This window comes from Orycteropus afer, unplaced genomic scaffold (genome assembly GCF_000298275.1).
Source record: "Orycteropus afer afer isolate SDZICR_OR568_19922 unplaced genomic scaffold, OryAfe1.0 scaffold00109, whole genome shotgun sequence".
Lineage (NCBI taxonomy): Eukaryota > Metazoa > Chordata > Mammalia > Tubulidentata > Orycteropodidae > Orycteropus > Orycteropus afer.
Genome location: NW_006921696.1, coordinates 4,464,120 through 4,483,305, shown reverse-complemented (window position 1 = coordinate 4,483,305; position 19,186 = coordinate 4,464,120). Strand labels below are relative to the sequence as shown.

The 19,186-nt window shown below is 40.1% G+C and overlaps 1 protein-coding gene across 1 annotated transcript in view; it reads left to right on the top strand.

The window, feature by feature from the left end:
- Positions 1-19,186, top strand: part of KCNAB1 (potassium voltage-gated channel subfamily A regulatory beta subunit 1) — a 593,583-nt gene that overhangs the window by 411,941 nt on the left and 162,456 nt on the right. Inside the window, exon 2 of the mRNA XM_007943554.2 lies at positions 6,414-6,457. Within this exon, the coding sequence (XP_007941745.1) occupies positions 6,414-6,457 (44 nt within the window). The remainder of the gene's footprint in view (positions 1-6,413; positions 6,458-19,186) is intronic.

Here is a 19,186-nt window from a genome sequence, read left to right as displayed (position 1 = left end):
CTTGGGTTTCTGAGGCAGTATCACTATGGAAGTAGATTGCCCAACCTTCCTTCCGTGATCTTCTTTAAGTTCTTCAATTATCCACGCTTCTTTCAACCTCAGAGCCTTTGTACCTGTTGTTCACTCTGCTTGGCATGCTAGTTTCATTCTCTTAACTAAATTACTTCCTACTCCTCCTTGGATCTCAGCTTCAATATTACTTCCCCAGGAAGCTTTTCCTACTCACTCAGATGAAGTCAGGTTCCCTAACACCCCAATTTTACACTGAGAACATCCTACACTTCTTGTATGGGATATGTGTTATAATCAATTAATTAATCCCCTATTTAATGCCTATTTTCCTGTGATGATGTAAACTTCATGAGAGCAGAAAGTACACTGTTCACTAAGCGTCATCTTCACAGTTAGCACAAGACCTTGTGCATAGTTGAAACTCAGTATATGTCTTTGAATTATTAATTAACTGTGGGGAAGTCTTTTTTAATTGTACTTCTGTAGACTTTCCTAGAATGATGCAGAGGAATCAGCATGTCCAAAATAGGTATGTCCTAAGAAAATTAATAAGAACCTGGTTCAAATTTTCAACTGACAAATCAAAGAATCTGATAGTCTATTCCATTTTACTTTGTTGCTATTTAAATAAAGACAAGAAAAAATAAAGCTCCCTGGTGCTACTTATGAGTGTCTGTCACCTAAATGCATTTTTAAATTATGTTTGGGCCTGATTTCCAAATGAGTCATTATTCACTTACCAACTATGATGAATGGTGCTGCCTAAGAAAATGTTACTACTGTTTGCAGTCACCTTCATGGCTGTCAAAATGTACCTTCTCCTACAACCATCAAAACCAGCTGGCTGGCAAATGAACAGGCCTTCTGCTCTGGATATTTCAAGAAAGGTTAAACGTATATTTAAAAACAAAAATAATCCAAACCTCAGATTTGACTAGTAACTTCCAGGTATGGCATGACACACAAAAAAGTGTGATTTAGAGGGATCAGAAAGATGTCTGCATTGAAGATGGGAGATGACATAAGTATCTGAGTACATGAAAACCTGGGCAAACCTGTCTTATTTCTGCCAGCCTGACACTGCCAATTGAGCCCCTGACATATGCTGTTGGTGAATTTTTCTTGTGTCAAACTTTAAATCAGGGATTACATTCCATGCAATATGCTTCTTTCTTGGTTGAATGCAAGGCATATATTTTTTTAGCTAGTTATACTTCTCTTCCAAGTTGTTTAAAACTGTGACTAATGTCTAAGAGGTAGCATAGTGCCTTAGGCACTTGACTGATAACCAGAAGGCTGGTGGTTCAAACCCACCAGCCACTCCTCAGAAGAAGATTGGGCAATCTACTTCCATAGTGATACTGCCTCAGAAACCCAAGGAGGGGCCGCTATGAGTAGGGTCTGACTCGACGGCACATAACAACAACAACAACAATGTCTAAGATACACATTCAGAAGCAAGCAATTTCAAACAACACATTTAGGCTACTCATCTTCTGCTTTTAGCATTTGGGGTTTGTAAAGAAACAACGACGAACATCAAAGCGGCATAGGATATTGTGCCTAAGTAATACCCGACTTCTATTCTCACTGTTCTGTTATTACCTTAAAATAATATAAAATAAAAGTCTGATGAATGTTCCAGAAAGCAACACTAGAAATTATACTTAGTGCCTCTGTCATTGAACTAGCCAGTGCCCTAAAGTTCAGTCACACCACCACTGAGTGGACAGTCCTGCCTTCAGAAAGAAAGAAGAAAATAACCTTGAGCACTCAATAAGCTATATTCCCTCTCCAGATCTATCTTTGTTGAAGCTTAAATTTAATGTTTAGGATTTCCAAAATTTGACTGTCAAAGCTAAGTGTTCTGTGGCCCCATTATGATGCCACTCATTTCTAATATTAGCAGCAGAGCAGCTCAGGTTCACCTGGAAAAGAGGAGCTTTTATTTTGAGTTCAACAAGAGCAGCTACTAAAAATGAACATGGTGAGGCATCCCTCTGGTATATATGACACACATAAAATAGGTAACTGTGCAGTGAAACTATTTTGAATCACATGGGAAAGGAATTCAATCTCACTGGAAATGTGACGAGCTTATAAAATTTTTATGCAGACTCACTTGTTCAGATACTGAGGAATTAAGAAACAAAATACAATTATATAAATTTGCTTTGTTGTACCATGTCACACAAGATCATAAAGTGTTTATGAAAATGCCATAGGGTGGGATAAAGAAGGTTCCAGGGCACATGTTATATCCCAGCATGAGATATAATCAGTACAAGTTGACTTTGACTCATGGCAACCCTATGTGTGTGAGAGACAACTGTACTCCATAGGGTTTTCAGAGACTGATTTTTTGGAAGCTTAGTCATTGTTACAAGGCACATCTGGGTGGACTTAAACTTTTAAATTTTCAGTTAGCAGCTGAGCACATTAACTATGTGTACAACCCAAGAACTCCATGAGGAACAAACCTGACTGACTATTATTTGGTGTTACATCTACACAAATTCCTGCATGATATATTTGGACTCATTAGATCAATGTGTCCAGTATTTGGGCTTCTATTAGCCAGCAGAGCTTACAGTAGATCAGAGGAGCTGGATAATTGCCACATTTCCACTTAGTATTGTGCAGACATGGGCAGAGGATGAAGATGCAGATGTGCTATTTGTAATCAATAAAACTGTTTGAAATGCCAAGAATCATCTACTGCCCTGAATTGGAGGTTTCTAGTTCCTCTTACTGTCTTTGTCTGCAAAGTGAGTGGTCACCATCAAGTGTGGAAAGTGCATTAGGCAGTAGACGTCTCATAAATAGACTTACCTGGACAAAGTAAAGCAATGCTCTTACATACCCAGATATCTTTCATGCACAGAAAATGATTCTCACTTTATAAACCAACTAAACTTGAAAACCATTCCCTTTAGTGAAAGAGTTAGTGAAACTATAGAGTTAAAGGAGATTGAAATTCTGAGGCTCAATGTGGGGACATATTCAGCACTACACTAGTATTTGTCATTGAACTTTTCTTATATTGCAAAATCTTCTAAGCCATTTGTTCCAAAAAACCTGGCCTGGGTGTTTAAACAGCAGTGGTAAGAAAATGGGCCACATTTAGTACTTGCTACTGTGCAGTTTGCTTTTTGCTGAGAATTGTTAAGCTCCTTGAGTTTGATCCTACAATCCATAGCCAAGTGATCATTATCAGATTATCTGTCATAAGGAGAATAGAACAGACTCCCCACATTGGGTGCCGAGATGTTACTCACTAAGTACTCAGTGATATAACCCTACCTTACTTGACTTTGTCAGGGAGTCTCTAGACTAAAATGTCATAGAGCTCTTCTGTTCAGTTTCCTGCACCAGAGATTGTTTTCACCCAATTGTTCAGAATCAAAGGGAGATATTAAAATCACATGAAAACTCTCCTAGAGTTTTTTCCCCATGACACTCACAGAGTTATGCAAATACAAACCTGAGCTAGGAGCCCTTTGTATGCGCCTGAAGACATCCATGGCAGCATGCATCCATCGTAATGTAATAATAGGCTTGCTTTTCTGTGTTGCTCACCTGACTGGGAGCTCCTTGAGTAGAGAGAACTGTGCCTTGCCCCTCTCTGTATCACCATGACCTTGTAAGTTACCTGGAACATGGTGACCTCTCAATAATTATTTATTGAGCCATGAATATTGAATGTGTATATGTAGAAAATGAAGTTACTCACTTATGTTTTATTGATTTATTGCTCTGTTTTGTTTCAGTCTTTCTCTCTCTCCTCATGATAGTTTTTGTCTCTAGATTCCTACCGTTTAAAATCAATAGACTTTCAGATTACAAAGAAAATTCTTCTATTTGTACATCCTGTGGTTTTCTGAGATGCTACTGGAAGAATAATTTCTTCTGCAAATTATTTTCATGGGAGGGATCCAACTGTGTTTTCCCCACTTAATATTTCAAATATTCTTCATATGCACCTTTATGCAGTAGTTTCCTCTCAGTTGGACATATTTAACTAATGTGGGAAAATGTAGCACCATGTTTGTGAGGGGTTGAACAAAGTCAGAATACTGCAGAAATAATTTTATGCCTTGCATTTGTTTACTGTGCAACATTTTAGTATACATTATTGTGTTCTGTTCCCACAATACTTATGTTATTTGAATAGCACAGATATCCATCTCCCATTTTAGTAAATAAACAAATTATCCCAGACAAAAGAATTGATTTTACCAAGGTCATCCAAATAGCTGTGGGAATAGGGCATAAACCTGGGTAGAGAAGGAAAAGAAAAATCATTTTAAAAGGACTGTCTGATTTATTGTGGTCATTTTATGTAGATTTGTATAAATATAAACATGTTGTTGTTACGTGCTGTCAAGTCGACCCCGACTCATAGCGACCCCCTCCTTGGGTTTTTGAGGCAGTGTCACTACGGAAGTAGATTGCCCAACCTTCCTTCTGATGAGTGGCTGGTGGGTTTGATATATAAATACAATATAGTTCAGATAGCCTAAGAGGGTAATTTCATATTTGTTCTTTTAATAATCCCAATCCTTCAGAAATAATATGCTGTTTTAGAATTTAGTTTGTCAGTTAATCAGGAAGCCAACAAATATTTATTAAATGCCTGCTGTATGTCACTCCCTGCTGATGAATGATGAATGAATAATGAATAACGTAAAGATCTTGCCCTCAAGGAGCTTACATTCTAGAAGTAGAAAGACAACAAGTACGTAAACAAATAAAAAGATAATTCAGGATTGAGAAGGTGTGTCTTGTGGGGGCACTTTGTTCTTATGCTTAGCCTGGTCGATTTGGAATTGCCTAGTGCCCGGGTAAAGGAGTTCTGGGTTGCTTAGTGGCTAAAGCATTTGTCAATTCCAACCCACCAGCCATGCAATGGGAGAAAGATGAAGCAGTCTGCTTCTGTAAAGATTTATAGCCTTGGATTATTAGTTATGTCTATGCAGGGGGAAGTGTGCCCATGACCATGTATAGGGTTGGCAGACAATGTTTCTTACAAGTGTATTTGTATGTTCTGTAAGAATTCCCAGGTATATTATAGCACTGACAAGGGACAAGGTTGTAGTCACTTCTTGGGCACAGCCAGCTACCCAGAGGGAACGAAATAGTTGCACCTGTGGGCTCGGGACCATAGTCACAGGGGACATCAAGTTCAATTGGCATAACACACTACACAAAACATTGTTTCACATCCTACTTTGGTGAGTAGCAACTGGGATCTTAAAGCTTACAAACAGATATCTAGATGCAATGATGAGTCTCTCCTTATCCAGAGCAAAGAAAAATAGAGAAAACCAAAGATGTATGGAAATAATTAGTCCAAGTGACTGGTACACCATGAGATCCTCAGCCTATATGACTATGAGACCAGAAGAACTAGATGGTGCCTGGCCACCACTATCACCACTCAGAGGGGGATCTACGTAGGAGATCCTGGATAGACTGGGAGAACAATGTGGAACAAAACTCAAAATCATTAAAAAAAAAAAAAAAAAGACCAGGTTTGCTGGTCTGCTAAAGCCTGATGAAACCACTTAGACTAGGGCCCCTAGCTGCCCTTCAGTTCTGGAATTGAACCCACTACTGCGGCTTCCAGCCAAACAACAGACAGACATATGAACTGAACATTTACATTGGGTAGATACACTCCCTTGAGAGATCACTCATGGGAGAATAGAAGGGCTGTGTATGCATATGGAGACACCTTGGGGGGCTGGAGTGCATGGGAGGGAAGGACACAGGGAAGGGGTAATTATGGGGAGGAAATGGGAGGGGAGCTGTTGCACTGTGGCAAATTATAGTCAATGTTATGAGACAAAGTGTATGTAAACTGCTGTATGGAAAGTAAATTTGCTCTGTAAACTTTCACCCAAATCACAATAAAAATTAATTAAATAAATAAAAAGATTTACAGTCTTGGAAACTCTATAGAGCAGTTCTACTCTGTCCTATAGGGTCACTATGGGTCAGTATTGATTCAATAGCAGTGGGTAAACACTTGACTACTAATTGAAAGGTTGATGGTTTGAACCCACCCACAGGCATCTCAGCAGAAAAGTCTAACAATCTGCTTCCAAAAGGTCACAGATCTTTGAAAACCCTGTGGAGCACGGTATTATTCTGCACACATGGGGTCACCATGAGTTGGAATCAACTCAATGACAATGGGTTTTATTTTTGTTTTTTTGTCTGGGTGGTAATGAAAGAAATATTCTTCCCAAGGTGACAAACTTACATCTACAGCTCTGCCTCTACCTCTACTCTTATCAAAACTAACATCATCAGAGTAAGATTTAATATCCATAGTTAAATGTTTAGGGTCTTACCTGAGGAAATGATGACCATGTATTACTTTATTTTTATTCTAGGAATCTTGGAAAGTCAGGACTCAGAGTTTCTTGCTTGGGTCTTGGTAAGTACTGGGGTGTTATGTGAGGGATGGATTGGGAGGTGGGAAATTTAGAGAATGCCAAGGAGTGATTTCAGTGCTGGCCAAGACTTGTTCTCAGTTGAGAAGACTTCCAGTTATGGTTTTGCTCCATTTCTCCTTCTAAGAATCTCCCTGGCTACCACAGCCCTTTACCTCTCAAGGCTCAAGTTGCTATTGTGCCCGTGTGCCTTATGGGGGCCCATCAAACACAAAGAAGTGAAAAATTAAAGCACATCTCAGAGGAGAGATCCATGTGTTCCTCCCCATGTAGCAAATGTGAAGGACCTCTTGATATACATTTGTACATTCACCTCACCCCTACCTTCACCTTCAATTTTTATTTTCCCTATATCTAATTTCCTCATTTACTTTTCTACATTGTTATACATTTTATATCCTTCTATCCTCATTGTGATTCTGACTCATAGCAACTCTATAGGACAGAGTAGAACCGCAAGTTTCCAAACTGTTATCTTTATGGAAGCAGACTGCCACATCTTTCTCCCATGGAGTGACTGGTACTTTTGAATCATCAATTTTTTGGCTAGCAGCCAAGCACTTAACCACTGTGCCACCAGGACCTTTTCATGTTCTATTAAAAAAAAAATTGTCATTGAGTAAATTCTGACTCATAGTGACCCACTTTGGGTTTCTGAGGGGGTAAATCTTTACAGAAGTAGATTGTCCAGTCTTCCTTCTGTGGAGTGGCTGGTGGGTTTGAACCTCCAACTTTCTGATTAGCAGTCAAATGCCTTAGGCACTACACCACCTGAGCTCCTTATGTTCTTTTCTACCAAAAACCAAAACCAAACTCACTGCTGTCGAGTTGGATCAGACTCATGGCAACTCTTCCGTTCTGTTACCTAGTGCCACTCTGACAAGAACATACCACAAATGGGATGGCATTAACAAACAGGAGTTTATTCTTACAATTTGGAGGCTTTAAGTCCAAGTTCAAAGTGCCAGGCTCTAGGGGCTGAGTGGAAGCCCCTCAACCTTGGGGTCCAGGTCTGCCTCCTGCTCCCAGCCCACTGGAGCTAGAGGTGTTTCTTCACTCAGACAGCTGCTGGCTGCTGAGTCTGAGAAGCCCCAAGGTTGACAAGTAAAAAGGCACAGTCCCGAAGTTACCAAACCACATGGCAAGCCATTAACTTAAGTTCATTGTAAGTCCTAAGGTTGGCAAAGCATAGGAGACTGCTGAACAACGACATGGCTACATACAGAGTCCAAGCATGCCATAGGCTAGAGACTATCCCTAAGGCTTCTGCTCATAATCAGGAAGCAGACCACATCCCTAAGGCAGCTACGCAGCTGCTCATAGTATATTCCACCATGGAAATGATTACCAGTCTCATCATGGGGAATACTACATCCAGCTGCCGAGCCATTCAACCAGGCCCAGCCAAGTTGACACACAAACTGAACTACCACACCCTCCTTGGGTTCCCAAGGCAGTATCACTACAGAAGTAGATTGCCCAACCTTCCTTCTGAGGAGTGCCTGGTGGGTTTGAACCACCAGACTTCTGGTTAACAGTCAAATGCCTTAGGCACTGTGCTACCAGAGCTCCCATGTTATTCTATGTTGTTGTTGTTATGTGCAGTCAAGTTGGACCTGACTCATAGCGACCCCTTCCTGGGTTTCCAAGGCAGTATCACTATGGAAGTAGATTGCCCAATCTTCCTTCTGAGGAGTGGCTGGTGGGTTTGAACTGCCAGCCTTCCAGTTAACAGTCCAGTGCTTCAAGCACTACGCTACCAGAGGTCCTATGTTATTCTATAGTCTACCTTAAATACTTTGGGGACAAGGTATCATATGTATATAAATTATTACTCCCACAGAAAATGTAAATATCCAAAGATGATGAAGTAGAGATGGCAACTCTGATAGTTTAGGAGAAATCTGAAATGATGAAATTTGAGAGGGAGATCTGAGGAGGTGTGAAGCGTCTAGGTATCTCCGAGGCATGGTAACAGCAGCCTTTGGTGTTAGTGCCATTTAATGCCATCATGACTATTTCTGTAACCTGAGTCTGGAGTAGGATGGTTTTGAGTAAGTACTGGTCAGATTAAGGCTATGTTTTGAAGGGAGAACCTGCAGGATTTTCTGATGGATTGTGTGGAATGTGTGAGAAAAAAAGAGGGCATTATGATGATTCCAAGGTTTTTTAAGTGTTTTTGTTGTGGTGGTGGTGGTTGTTATTGTTGTTGTTTTGCCTGGCAGTAATAAGCAAAACATGGAAAAATGAGGAGGAGAGATTTGAGGAGGGAAAAGATTAGGAATTTCATTTTGGATATAGTAAGCTTGGAATGCTTATTCCAAGAAGAGATATCAAACAGTCAGACAGAGGAGTCTCAAATTGGTGTAAATGGTTAACATACTTGGCTGCTAGCTAAAAGCCTGGAGGTTTGGGTCTATTCAGAGGTGAATCAGAAGAAAGCCCTAACAATGTACAGGCAGCCCCCAGGTTACTAATGTCCAACTTATATACAATCCATGCAAAACCCACTGCCATCAAACTTACTTCGACCATTGGGTTTCCAAGGTGGTAAATCTTTAAGGAAGTAGATTGCCTCATCTTCCTTCCACAGAGCAGCTGGTAGGTTAGCAGTCAAATCCATAGGCTCTGCACCACCAGAGTTCCTTATGTATAACCCACGTGATCATTGTTGTTAGGTACAGTTGGGTTGGCGCCAACTCATAGTGATCCTATGTGCAACAAAAGCATTGCCCAGTCCTGTGCCATCTTCAGAGTCTTTGTTATATGTGAGCCCATCATTGCAGCCACTGTGTCAATCCATCTCATTGAAGGTCTTCCCCATTTTTGCTAATCCTCGACTTTATCAAGATGATATCTTTCTCCAGGGAGTGGGCCCTTCTGACAAAATGACCAAATAGGTGAGATGAAGTCTGGCAATTCTCTCTTCCAAGGAGCATTCTGACTGCACTTCTTCCAGGACAGATGTGTTTGTTCTTTTGGCAGTTCATGGTACTTTCAGCATTCTTTGCCAGCACCACAACTCAAAAGCATAAACTCTTCTTTGGTCTTCTTTATTCATTGTCCAGCTTCCACATGCATATGAGGCTATTGAAAATACCATGGATTGGGTTAGGCACACTTCAGTCTTAAAAATGACATTGTTGCTCTTCAACACTTTAAAGAGACCTTTTGCAACAGATTTGCCCAGTGTAATACAATGTCTGAGTTCTTGACTGTTGCTTCCATGGTTGTTGATTGTGGATCCAAGTAAGATTAAATCTTTGACAGCTTCAATCTTTTTTCCATTTATCATGATGCTGCTTATTAGTCAAGTTGTGAGGATTTTAATTTTCTTTTTGTTGAGGTATGATCCACACTGAAGACTGTAGTCTTTAATCTTCATCAGTAAGTGCTTTGAGTCATCTTCACTTTCAACAAACAAAGTTGTGTCATCTGCATATCTCAGGTTGTTAATGAATCTTCCTCTAATCCTGGTGCTGTGTTCTTCTTCATACAGTCCAGCTTCTCGGATTATTTGCTCAGCATACAGATTGAGTAAGTATGGTCAAAGGATACAACCTTGACCCTCACCCTTCCTGATTTTAAGCCATGCAGTATCCCCTTGTTCTGTTTGAACAACAGTGTCTTGGCCTATGTACATGTTCCTCATGAGCACAATCATATGTTCTGGAATTCCCATTCTTTCCAATGTTATCCATAATTTATTATGATCCACATAGTTGAATGCTTTTGCATGGCCAACAAAACAAAAGTAAACATCTTTCTGATATTCTTTGCTTTCAGCCAAGATTCATCTGACATTAGCAATGATATCCCTTGTTCCATCACCTCTTTTGAATCCAGTTTGCATTTATACAACTCATAGTCATGAATAAATCTTGTAAACCCTACTATATTAAAATTTTGAAGTACATACAGTGGGTACTACTTTACAACAAGATTGAAACATTATTATTATTACTATACTATACTGTATAATGGAAGAAATGGTGACATAAAAAAACAGAACAGAAGATTTCAAAGGGCAGCTCAAAAAGACAAAGTAAAGTATTGTAATGAAATGTGCAAAAACCTGGAGTTAAAATGCCAAAAGTGAAGAGCACGCTCAGCATTTCTCAAGACAAAAGAACTCAAGAAAAAATTCAAGCCTCAAGTTGAAATATTGATGGATTCTGTGGACAAAATATTGAACAATGAGGGAAACATTGAAATAAGATGGAAGGCATACACAGAGTCACTGTATCAAAAATAATTTGTCCGTGTTCAACCACCTCAGGAGGTAGCATATGATCAAGAACCACTGTATTGAACAAAAATCTCCAATCCACACTGAAGTCACTGGTGAAAAACACAGCTCCAGGAATTGTCGGAATACCAACTGATATATTTCAACAAATGGATGCAATGCTGGAAGCACTCACATGTCTATGCCAAGAAATTTGGAAGACAGCTATTTGGCCAACCAACTGGAAGAGATCCATATCTGTGCCATTTCAAAGAAAGGTAATCCTACAGAATGCAGATGTTATCAAACAATATCTTTAATATAACATGCAAATAATTTTTGCTGATGATAAATTCAAAAACTGTTACAGCACTCCTTTGACAGGGAACTTCCAGAAATTCAAGCTGGATTCAGAAGGGAATGTCAAGATGACTCCAAGGTCATCAATATCTCCCAGATATCATTGCTGACATAAGGTGGATCTTGGCTGAAAGCAAAGAATACCAGAAAGATGTTTACCTGTGTTTTATTGACTATGCAGAGAAATCGAACTGTATGCAAAATAACAAATTATGAAAAACATTACAAAGAATGGAAATTCCAGAAGATTCAATTGTGCACATAAGAAACCTGCAAATAAACCAAGAGGCACAATAAAGGGGATACTGCATGGTTTTAAATCAAGAAAGGTGTGTGTCAAGGTTGTATCCTTTCCCCATACTTTTTCTATATGTATGCTGAGCAAATAATCCAAGAAGCTAGACTATATGAAGAAGAAAGTGGCATCAGGATTGGAAGATGCACAACTTGTGATATGCAGATGACTCCACCTTCATTGCTGAAAGTGAAGAGGACTTGAAACACTGATAAAGATCCAAGACTACATCTTCTGTACGGACTACACCTCAGCATAAAGAAAACAAAAATCCTCACAACTTGAACAATAAGCAACATCATGGTAATTGGAGAAAAGTTTGAAGTTGTCAATGCTTTCATTTTACTTGGATCCATAATCAACATCCATGGAAGCAGCAGTCAAAAAACCAAACTCTTTTGGGAGTATCTGCTGCAAAAAAAGCCTCTGAAAAGGGTTAAAAAGCAAAAATGTCACTTTGAGGACTAAGGTGAGCCTGCCTCAAGCTATGGTATTTTCAGTCACCTCATATGCATGTCAAAGTTTGACAATGAATAAGGAACACCTTCAAATGCCTTGGGCATTATGCCACCAGAGCTTCCAAGAAGAACTGATGCCTTTAAATTATGTCTTGGTGAAGAATACTGAATATACCATGGAGTGCTGAAAGAACACACAAATCTGTTTTGAAAGTACAGCCAGAATGCTCCTTAGATGCAAGAATGGTGAGACTTTATCTAATGTACTTTGTACATGTTACCAGTACCTAAAGAAGGATATCAAGCTTGATAATGTAGAGTGTCAGCAAAAAAGAGGAAGTCCCTTGATGAGATGGATTGACACAGTGGTGCAACAATGGGCTCAAACACAGCAACAATTGTGAGGATAGTATAGGATTGGGCAGTGTCTCCTTCTGTTGTACGTGGGTTTGCTATGAGTCAGAACTAACCTGACCGTACCTAACAACCACAACATATTATACTAAAGATATTTTAATGTATCTGGAAGTATTTCTTTAATATTTTTAATACATCAAAAGGTATACTATATACTAAGAAACATTTGACTAACTGACATTAGATAAAAACGGCCCATAACTGTTCCAACTCACATACAAATTCGATTTAAAGACAGACTTAGGAACAGAACATTTGTAATCCAGGAACTTACTGTATTTTCAAGAAGTCAGCCAATGAAACCCCACGAAGTATAGTTCTACTCTGTCACACATGGTGTCTTGATGAATTGGAATCAACTGTTATTGTTGTTGGTGATGTGCCGTCGAGTCAGCCCCAACTCATAGCGACCCCTCCTTGGGTTTCCGAGGCAGTATCACTATGGAGGTAGATTGCCCAACCTTCAACTAGAAACTGATATAAAGAAAAAAGACAGAAGAAAAAAAAATATGCAGATGGATATACAGTTTGGATGTTGATGTTATTTAAGCCATGAAAACACTAAGGGGAATAAATTAGATACTAAATAAAAAAACAAGGCACATGATTTGAGCCCTGGAAATTTCAACACTAAGAAACTCAGGAAAATCCAGCAATAAAAATTGAAAATAAAAAGCCAGGGAAGTAAAAGAACATGGAGTCCTGGAATCCTAGTGAAGAAAACATTTCAAGGAAGATGCAGGGGTCAACCCTGTCAAGTGCTGCTCATAGGTCATGCAAGGTGAGAGTCAAGAATTGACCATTGCATTTAGTATCATGGAAGTCATTGATGAGTTTGAGTTGTTGTTGTTGTTGTTGTTATGTGCCGTCGAGTCGGCCCCGACTCATAGCGACCCCTCCTTGGGTTTCTGAGGCAGTATCACTACGGAAGTAGGATTGCCCAACCTTCCTTCTGAGGAGTGGCTGGTGGGTTTGAACCGCCAGCCATCTGGTTAGCAGGCAAGTGTCTTAGCCACTATGCTACCAGAGCTCCTATGAGTTTGAGTAGTAGGGATTAAAGTATGATTGGAATGGATTCAAAAGAGAATGGAAAAAGGAAAGGTAGAGCCTACTCTTTTGATGAATATTGTTGTAAAAGAAGCAGAAGAATGTAGTGGCAGCTCGACGGGCAAGTTCTGTTAGAGAGGGTGAAATCACAGCATATTTATACACTGCTTTGGTAGGCGAGGGTAGTCGTTGTTTAGCATAAATTTAAGGTAATTGGACATTTGCTTAATTCCTGATTCTGATCATGTTAACCACTTATTTGCATTTGAAAAACCAAAAACCAAATCCTTTTGAGAAGGAAAATAATGCAGGAAAATAGAGAAAAATGCTAAAATGCTCCCTTGAGGATACAATAAGCTCACAAGAAAAAGGTTTTCATGAAGAAAAGAAAAGATTATATGGACTCTGAGGCTGGTAGGTAGTTTAAGGGGATGGTAGTGGCATCTCAAAGAAGTTCTTTTCTGATGTTTTCTGTATTCTCAGGGGAAATCAGAAGCCAAGTTCATCTGTTAGTGAGGTCATCCTCAGCTGTTAGTGAGGACGGGAAGGAGATGTTGGAAATATGAGGAGAGTGCTTGAGAAGACCTATAGGGGAGCAGAAGAGTGAGTGGCTCAGGGATATACATCGTGGTAGCCTAACAGCATTAAGGCCTGATCTGAAATTAGTGCTATAAATTTGAAGTGAGACTATCATCTTGATTATCTTCTTCCTCCAGGCATGTTCAGCTGTGTAGGTTTGGGGGAGGTGGGGGAATGTTCAAGTATGTAAAATTAGAAAGAAAGGCAAAAAATGCTGAGAGTTTATGCAAGGGGTTATTGCAATGATGGATCTTGGAATTTGATCTGAGTAGGGAGGAAAATGAAGACATGAGGAATCCAAGGGACAGTGAAAAGGGCTGAATTGTATATCCCAAAGGGATCAAAGGATTGTTGGAGTAAGAGTATTAAGGAGAGTAATTTGGAAGGGTAGAACATGGTGATTGGGGAATGTTTGAAATTGAGATTTGAAAGGGTTCATTTATTGGTAACAACCAAGTCTGAAGTGTGTTCACTGGGCGAGTGTGGCTGAAATGGAGTTGAAGATGAGAATGGTGGACAGGAGGTTGTGAAACTGATGAAGGTGCAGGTAAGGGTCATCTTTGGAGTCACTGAAATCACTAAAAAGCATAGCAAAACTAATATTGGAGAGACTGATAATGAGCCGGGAGGTAGAATTTCCAGAGAATTAGAGGGAGTAACTAGGGATGGGTAAGTGATTGAATATAGAAGTCCTGGTAATATGAGAATCAGGGCAGATGGTAAGGGTTTGGAAGGGGGTTTCTCTTGAGTACTGTTGAATGGAAGTGTGGAGACCAGGAAGGGGAAGGTAATGAGTGAATAAAACAAAGTAGCAACTAATTCTTCTTGCTTTCTCTATATTTTAAAGACAGTGAAGGTTTTTGGTGGTGCCTGAATTTGTCTAGTTCTCCCTAATGGTCTGATTTGGTAGGTGAGGGTAGTCTTTGTTTAGCATAAATTTAAGGTAATTGGACATTTGCTTAATTTCTGGTTCTGATCATGTTAACCATTTACTTGCATTTGAAAAACCAAAAACCAAACTTGCTGCCCTGGAATTGGATCTGACTCATAGCAACCCCTCCTTGGGTTTCCGGAGGCAGTATTACTACAGAAGTAAATTGCCCAACATTCCTTCCTAGGAATGGCTGGTGGGTTTGAACCAATAGCCTTCTGGTTAGTAGTCAAATGCCTTAGTCACTGTGCTACCAGGGATCCCATTTGAAAGACCCTGAATATTCACTATTAGGGACAGTCTGACCTTTGTTTTTTGAGAATGTGCTTTCTGGTAGTAATTATTCACTATTCGTTATCAAAAGAAACAACTTGTTCATATAAATTAAGAACTATGGTGAAAACAAAAGACAGGCATATGAATTGAACATTTACCTCAAGTAAATAACACTCCTTGGAGAGAACAATCATGGGAGAAAGAAGGACTGCTTAAGCACACGGAGACAGCTCAGGGGGCAGGAGTGCATGGAGGGATGGACACAGGGAAGAGCTAACTATGGGGAGGAAGTGGGAGGGGAGATGTTGCATTGTGGTAAACTGTGGTCAATGTCATGAGACAAAGTATATGTGAACCACTGTATGGAAAGTGAATTTGCTCTGTAAACCTTCACCCAAATCACAATTTAAAAAAAAAAGGAAAAAAAAAAAAAAGAACTATGGTGAAATATTCTTGGACAATTACCTCAAATAGTTACTATTTATGGTGAGGAATAATGAAGTCAATAAGTACATTGTTGTTGTTATGTGCCGTCGAGTCGGACCCGACTCATAGCGACCCCTCCTTGGGATTCTGAGGCAGTATCACTATGGAAGTAGATTGCCCCATCTTCCTTCCCAGGAGTGAGCGACTGGTGGGTTTGAACTGCCAGCCTTCTGGTTAGCAGTCAAGTGCCTTAGGCACTATGCTACCAGAACTCCTCAATAAGTACATAGAAAACTCAAACCAAAAGCCTTCAAGACTATCACGAAATAAGGTGCCCGTGAAATGCTACAAAAATTAATCTTCAGAAGACAGATTGAAGTTTTTGTAAAACCCAATGAGCGACATTTTAGCAAATTTTGACACAGGCTTGATTCAGGAGCAGCCAGTCTTGATTTGAGCTTCAAGTTTTTCTGAGAGCCTGAACACTTGTGATAAGACACTGTGTGAAAAACAGAAGAAAATAACAAAGTTCATAGGGTTGATTGGCTTCATTCAAAATAGGTAACAAAGCTTGACAGCGTGAATAAGCATTCTTTGAGAATTTTTCTTGGAGCTGCCTCTGTAAGCCAGAGGAGAAAAAAAAATATATATATATATATAAAGGAATGATGCACCAGTCTTAGACAATGCACAATGCTCTGCAGAACCCACCTTTCATGTTCCAAGCCAAGCCAGTCTTAATGCTGTAGACTCGGGATGCCACTTCAGCTGTAGCCCATGATCAACAAAGGCTTTGGAAATTAAGTATTAAAGTTTTCAGGCAATCAACAAGACTGTTGTTTGTTGTTGTTGTTAACATGTGCTGTGGAGCCGGACCTGACTCATAGCAACCCCTCCTTGGGTTTCCAAGGTGGTATCACTACGGAAGTAGATTGCCCAACGTTCCTTATGAGGAGTGGCTGGTGGGTTTGAACCACCAGGCTTCTGGTTAGTAGTCAAGTGCCTTAGGCATTATGCTACTGCAGATGTCTTTTATTGGAATATTCCAAAAGTCATATTCAAAGCTTGAAATTCTGACTTCTTTCTCTATCAGAGAAGGACAAGCTGGAGATTTCCTGACCTGCCTATCTTCCCTTTGATAAAATAAAAACATGTGTAAATAGGAGCAGAAAGGTGAAATAATTTGAGGATGAACTGAAGATACCTCTGAAGGAGCACAGCTCTGCCAAGGAGAGGAATGGGAAAACAAAATTAAATACTTGTGGGTCACTGCAGCTGGTCAGGACTATCAAGATCTGAAGTCAAATAAATAAATGTGAAAGGACTAAACTCACAAGAGTGGCCCCAAATCATCTAGACCTCCCCTCAAATTGCTCACAAGGTAGTGAGATTTAGGCATGCAAAAATAAAAAGAGAATATATTTGACAGATGTCTATGTAACGGAGAGTACAGGATGAAGCAAGTCTCAGGAAGGTCTCCTGGGAGAATCGGGACAGCTTCAGAGGGAAGATGCTGCTTGAGCTGAGACTTGAAGGGAACTGTCTACCAGTTGGAAAATTCATGAGAGAGAGAGCAGCACAAGTAGTGTCCACTTGTAGAGAGACATGGAGTGAGATGTACCAAAATATAAAATTTTATTTTGTATCCTATAGAATATTGTGAGTGTGAGGTATTAAGGAAGAGCAAGAATGAACTTGGAAGGAAATCAAGGGCTGATGGTGAGAGGCCTCATTTGTCTTGCTAAGCTCTTAACCACTACCTAAGATCCCAAAGTGTCAGGGAATATTTGGGGGATGAGTGGGAGTCAGGGCTCCATGTCTTTCCCCTCTCTTCTTTTCATCTGCCACAACTTCCATTGAAACACCTCCACTTTTTCTTCATATTGCATTTTGGAAATAAAGTATTCTGCCCTATCCCCCACCCCAAAAAAATGTTTTAAAATCTTGCTCTAGGTTTTGAGGAGCCATGGAATTACTTTATGACCAGGGGTATTAGACTTTTATTTTATTTATTTATTTATTTTTTGCAGCAATGTGAAGAATAAATTCAAAGAGAAAGAGTTGAGACTGGAGATAGAACATTAATTAGGAGTTGGATAATGAGGCAGTGGCATTAAATATGTAGAAAAAAAGAGGTGATTACTTAGGAAGAAGAATAAACAGGAATTTGTGACCTTTGCCTGCAGAACAAGTGTTCTCCCTGAGTGGAAGAGGATGCTTAGGTTCCCAGATGGGACCTGTGGGGAATGAGATGAAATCACTCAGTCAGGATCTGCAGAAACCAGCAGTGAAAGAAAGGAGGAAGAGGGGAATTGGGAGCGCTGTTAGAGAGTGGAGTGGGAACTGACTCAATGGCACTGAGTTTGGTTTTTGGTTTTTTAATTAGGGAGTGGTGACCTGAGCAAAGAATAGTGCCTATGGCAATGCATTTTAAATTGCTGAAAGATCTTATACAGCTGGTGATGGAAATTGTGATGGAGAATAGAAAGTACTCATTGGCACACTGGCCCCCACCTTGAGTGGCTCTGAGGGCCCGTGCCATGCTGGCCATGCTGTAGGTATGCCACTGGGCCTCAATTCTTGTGAACTGCCAACTTCAGATGGCAGAGGGAGGGCTGGAAAGAGACTGCCATTTTAAACTGGAGAAAGATCTGGGCTGCAAATAAGGACTTGGGAATGCCCAAAAATGGTGAAGCCATGATTGTCCTTGAGGAAACAAAGGAATTGAGACATTGGGATCAGATTTAGGACATTCACCCTGTGGAATCAGCCAGACTGTATGAACAGGGACTATCTCTGTTTTTCTTACATCTCTGATGTACAATCAGCAGATCATGGTATCTGGCAAGCAGTAGATGCTCAAAGATATTTATTGAATGAATGGATAGGTAGATTGATCCATCACTGAGAAATGACTAAAGGTCCGCTATTCTGATGGATAGTTTCATGTGTCCACTTGGCTAGGCTATGGTACTCAATCTGGATGTTGCCATGAAGAAGTTATTTAGACGTGATTAACATTTATAATCAATTGAACCTTAGTAAAGCAGATTACTCTCCATAATGTGGGTGGAACTCATCCATCCAGCTGATGGCTTTAAGGACAAATCTGAGGTTTCCCAAAGAAGGAATTTTGCCTCAAGACTGCACCATAGAAATTCTTCTGAGTTTCCAGCTTGCCAGCCAGCCCTACATATTTTAAACTTGCCAGCTTCCATAATCATGTGAACCAATTCCTTAAAAATAAGTCCTCTCTCTCTCTCTGCTCTCAGAGACAGATAGATAGATTGATTGATTGATAGATAGACAGACATTTCTATTGGTTCTGTTTCTCTGGAGAACTCTGACACCTGAGTAATGGTAAGGATCCAGCTAAAGTCAGAAATCATAAATTGTTGGGAGGTCCAGAAAACCCAGTTCTTGAGCAGCAGAAATGTTGTTGTTATGTTGTTAAGTGCCGTCGAATTGTTTTCGACTCATAGCGACCCCATGCACAGCAGAATGAAACACTGCCTGATCCCGTGCCAGCTCCACAATCCCTGTTATACTTGAGCCCATCATTGCAGCCACTGTGTCAATCCATCTCATTGAAGGCCTCCCCCTCTTTCGTTGACCCTCCACCCTACCAAGCATGACATCCTTCTCCAGGGAATGGTCCCTTCTTACAACATGACCAAAATAGGTGAGACGAAGTCT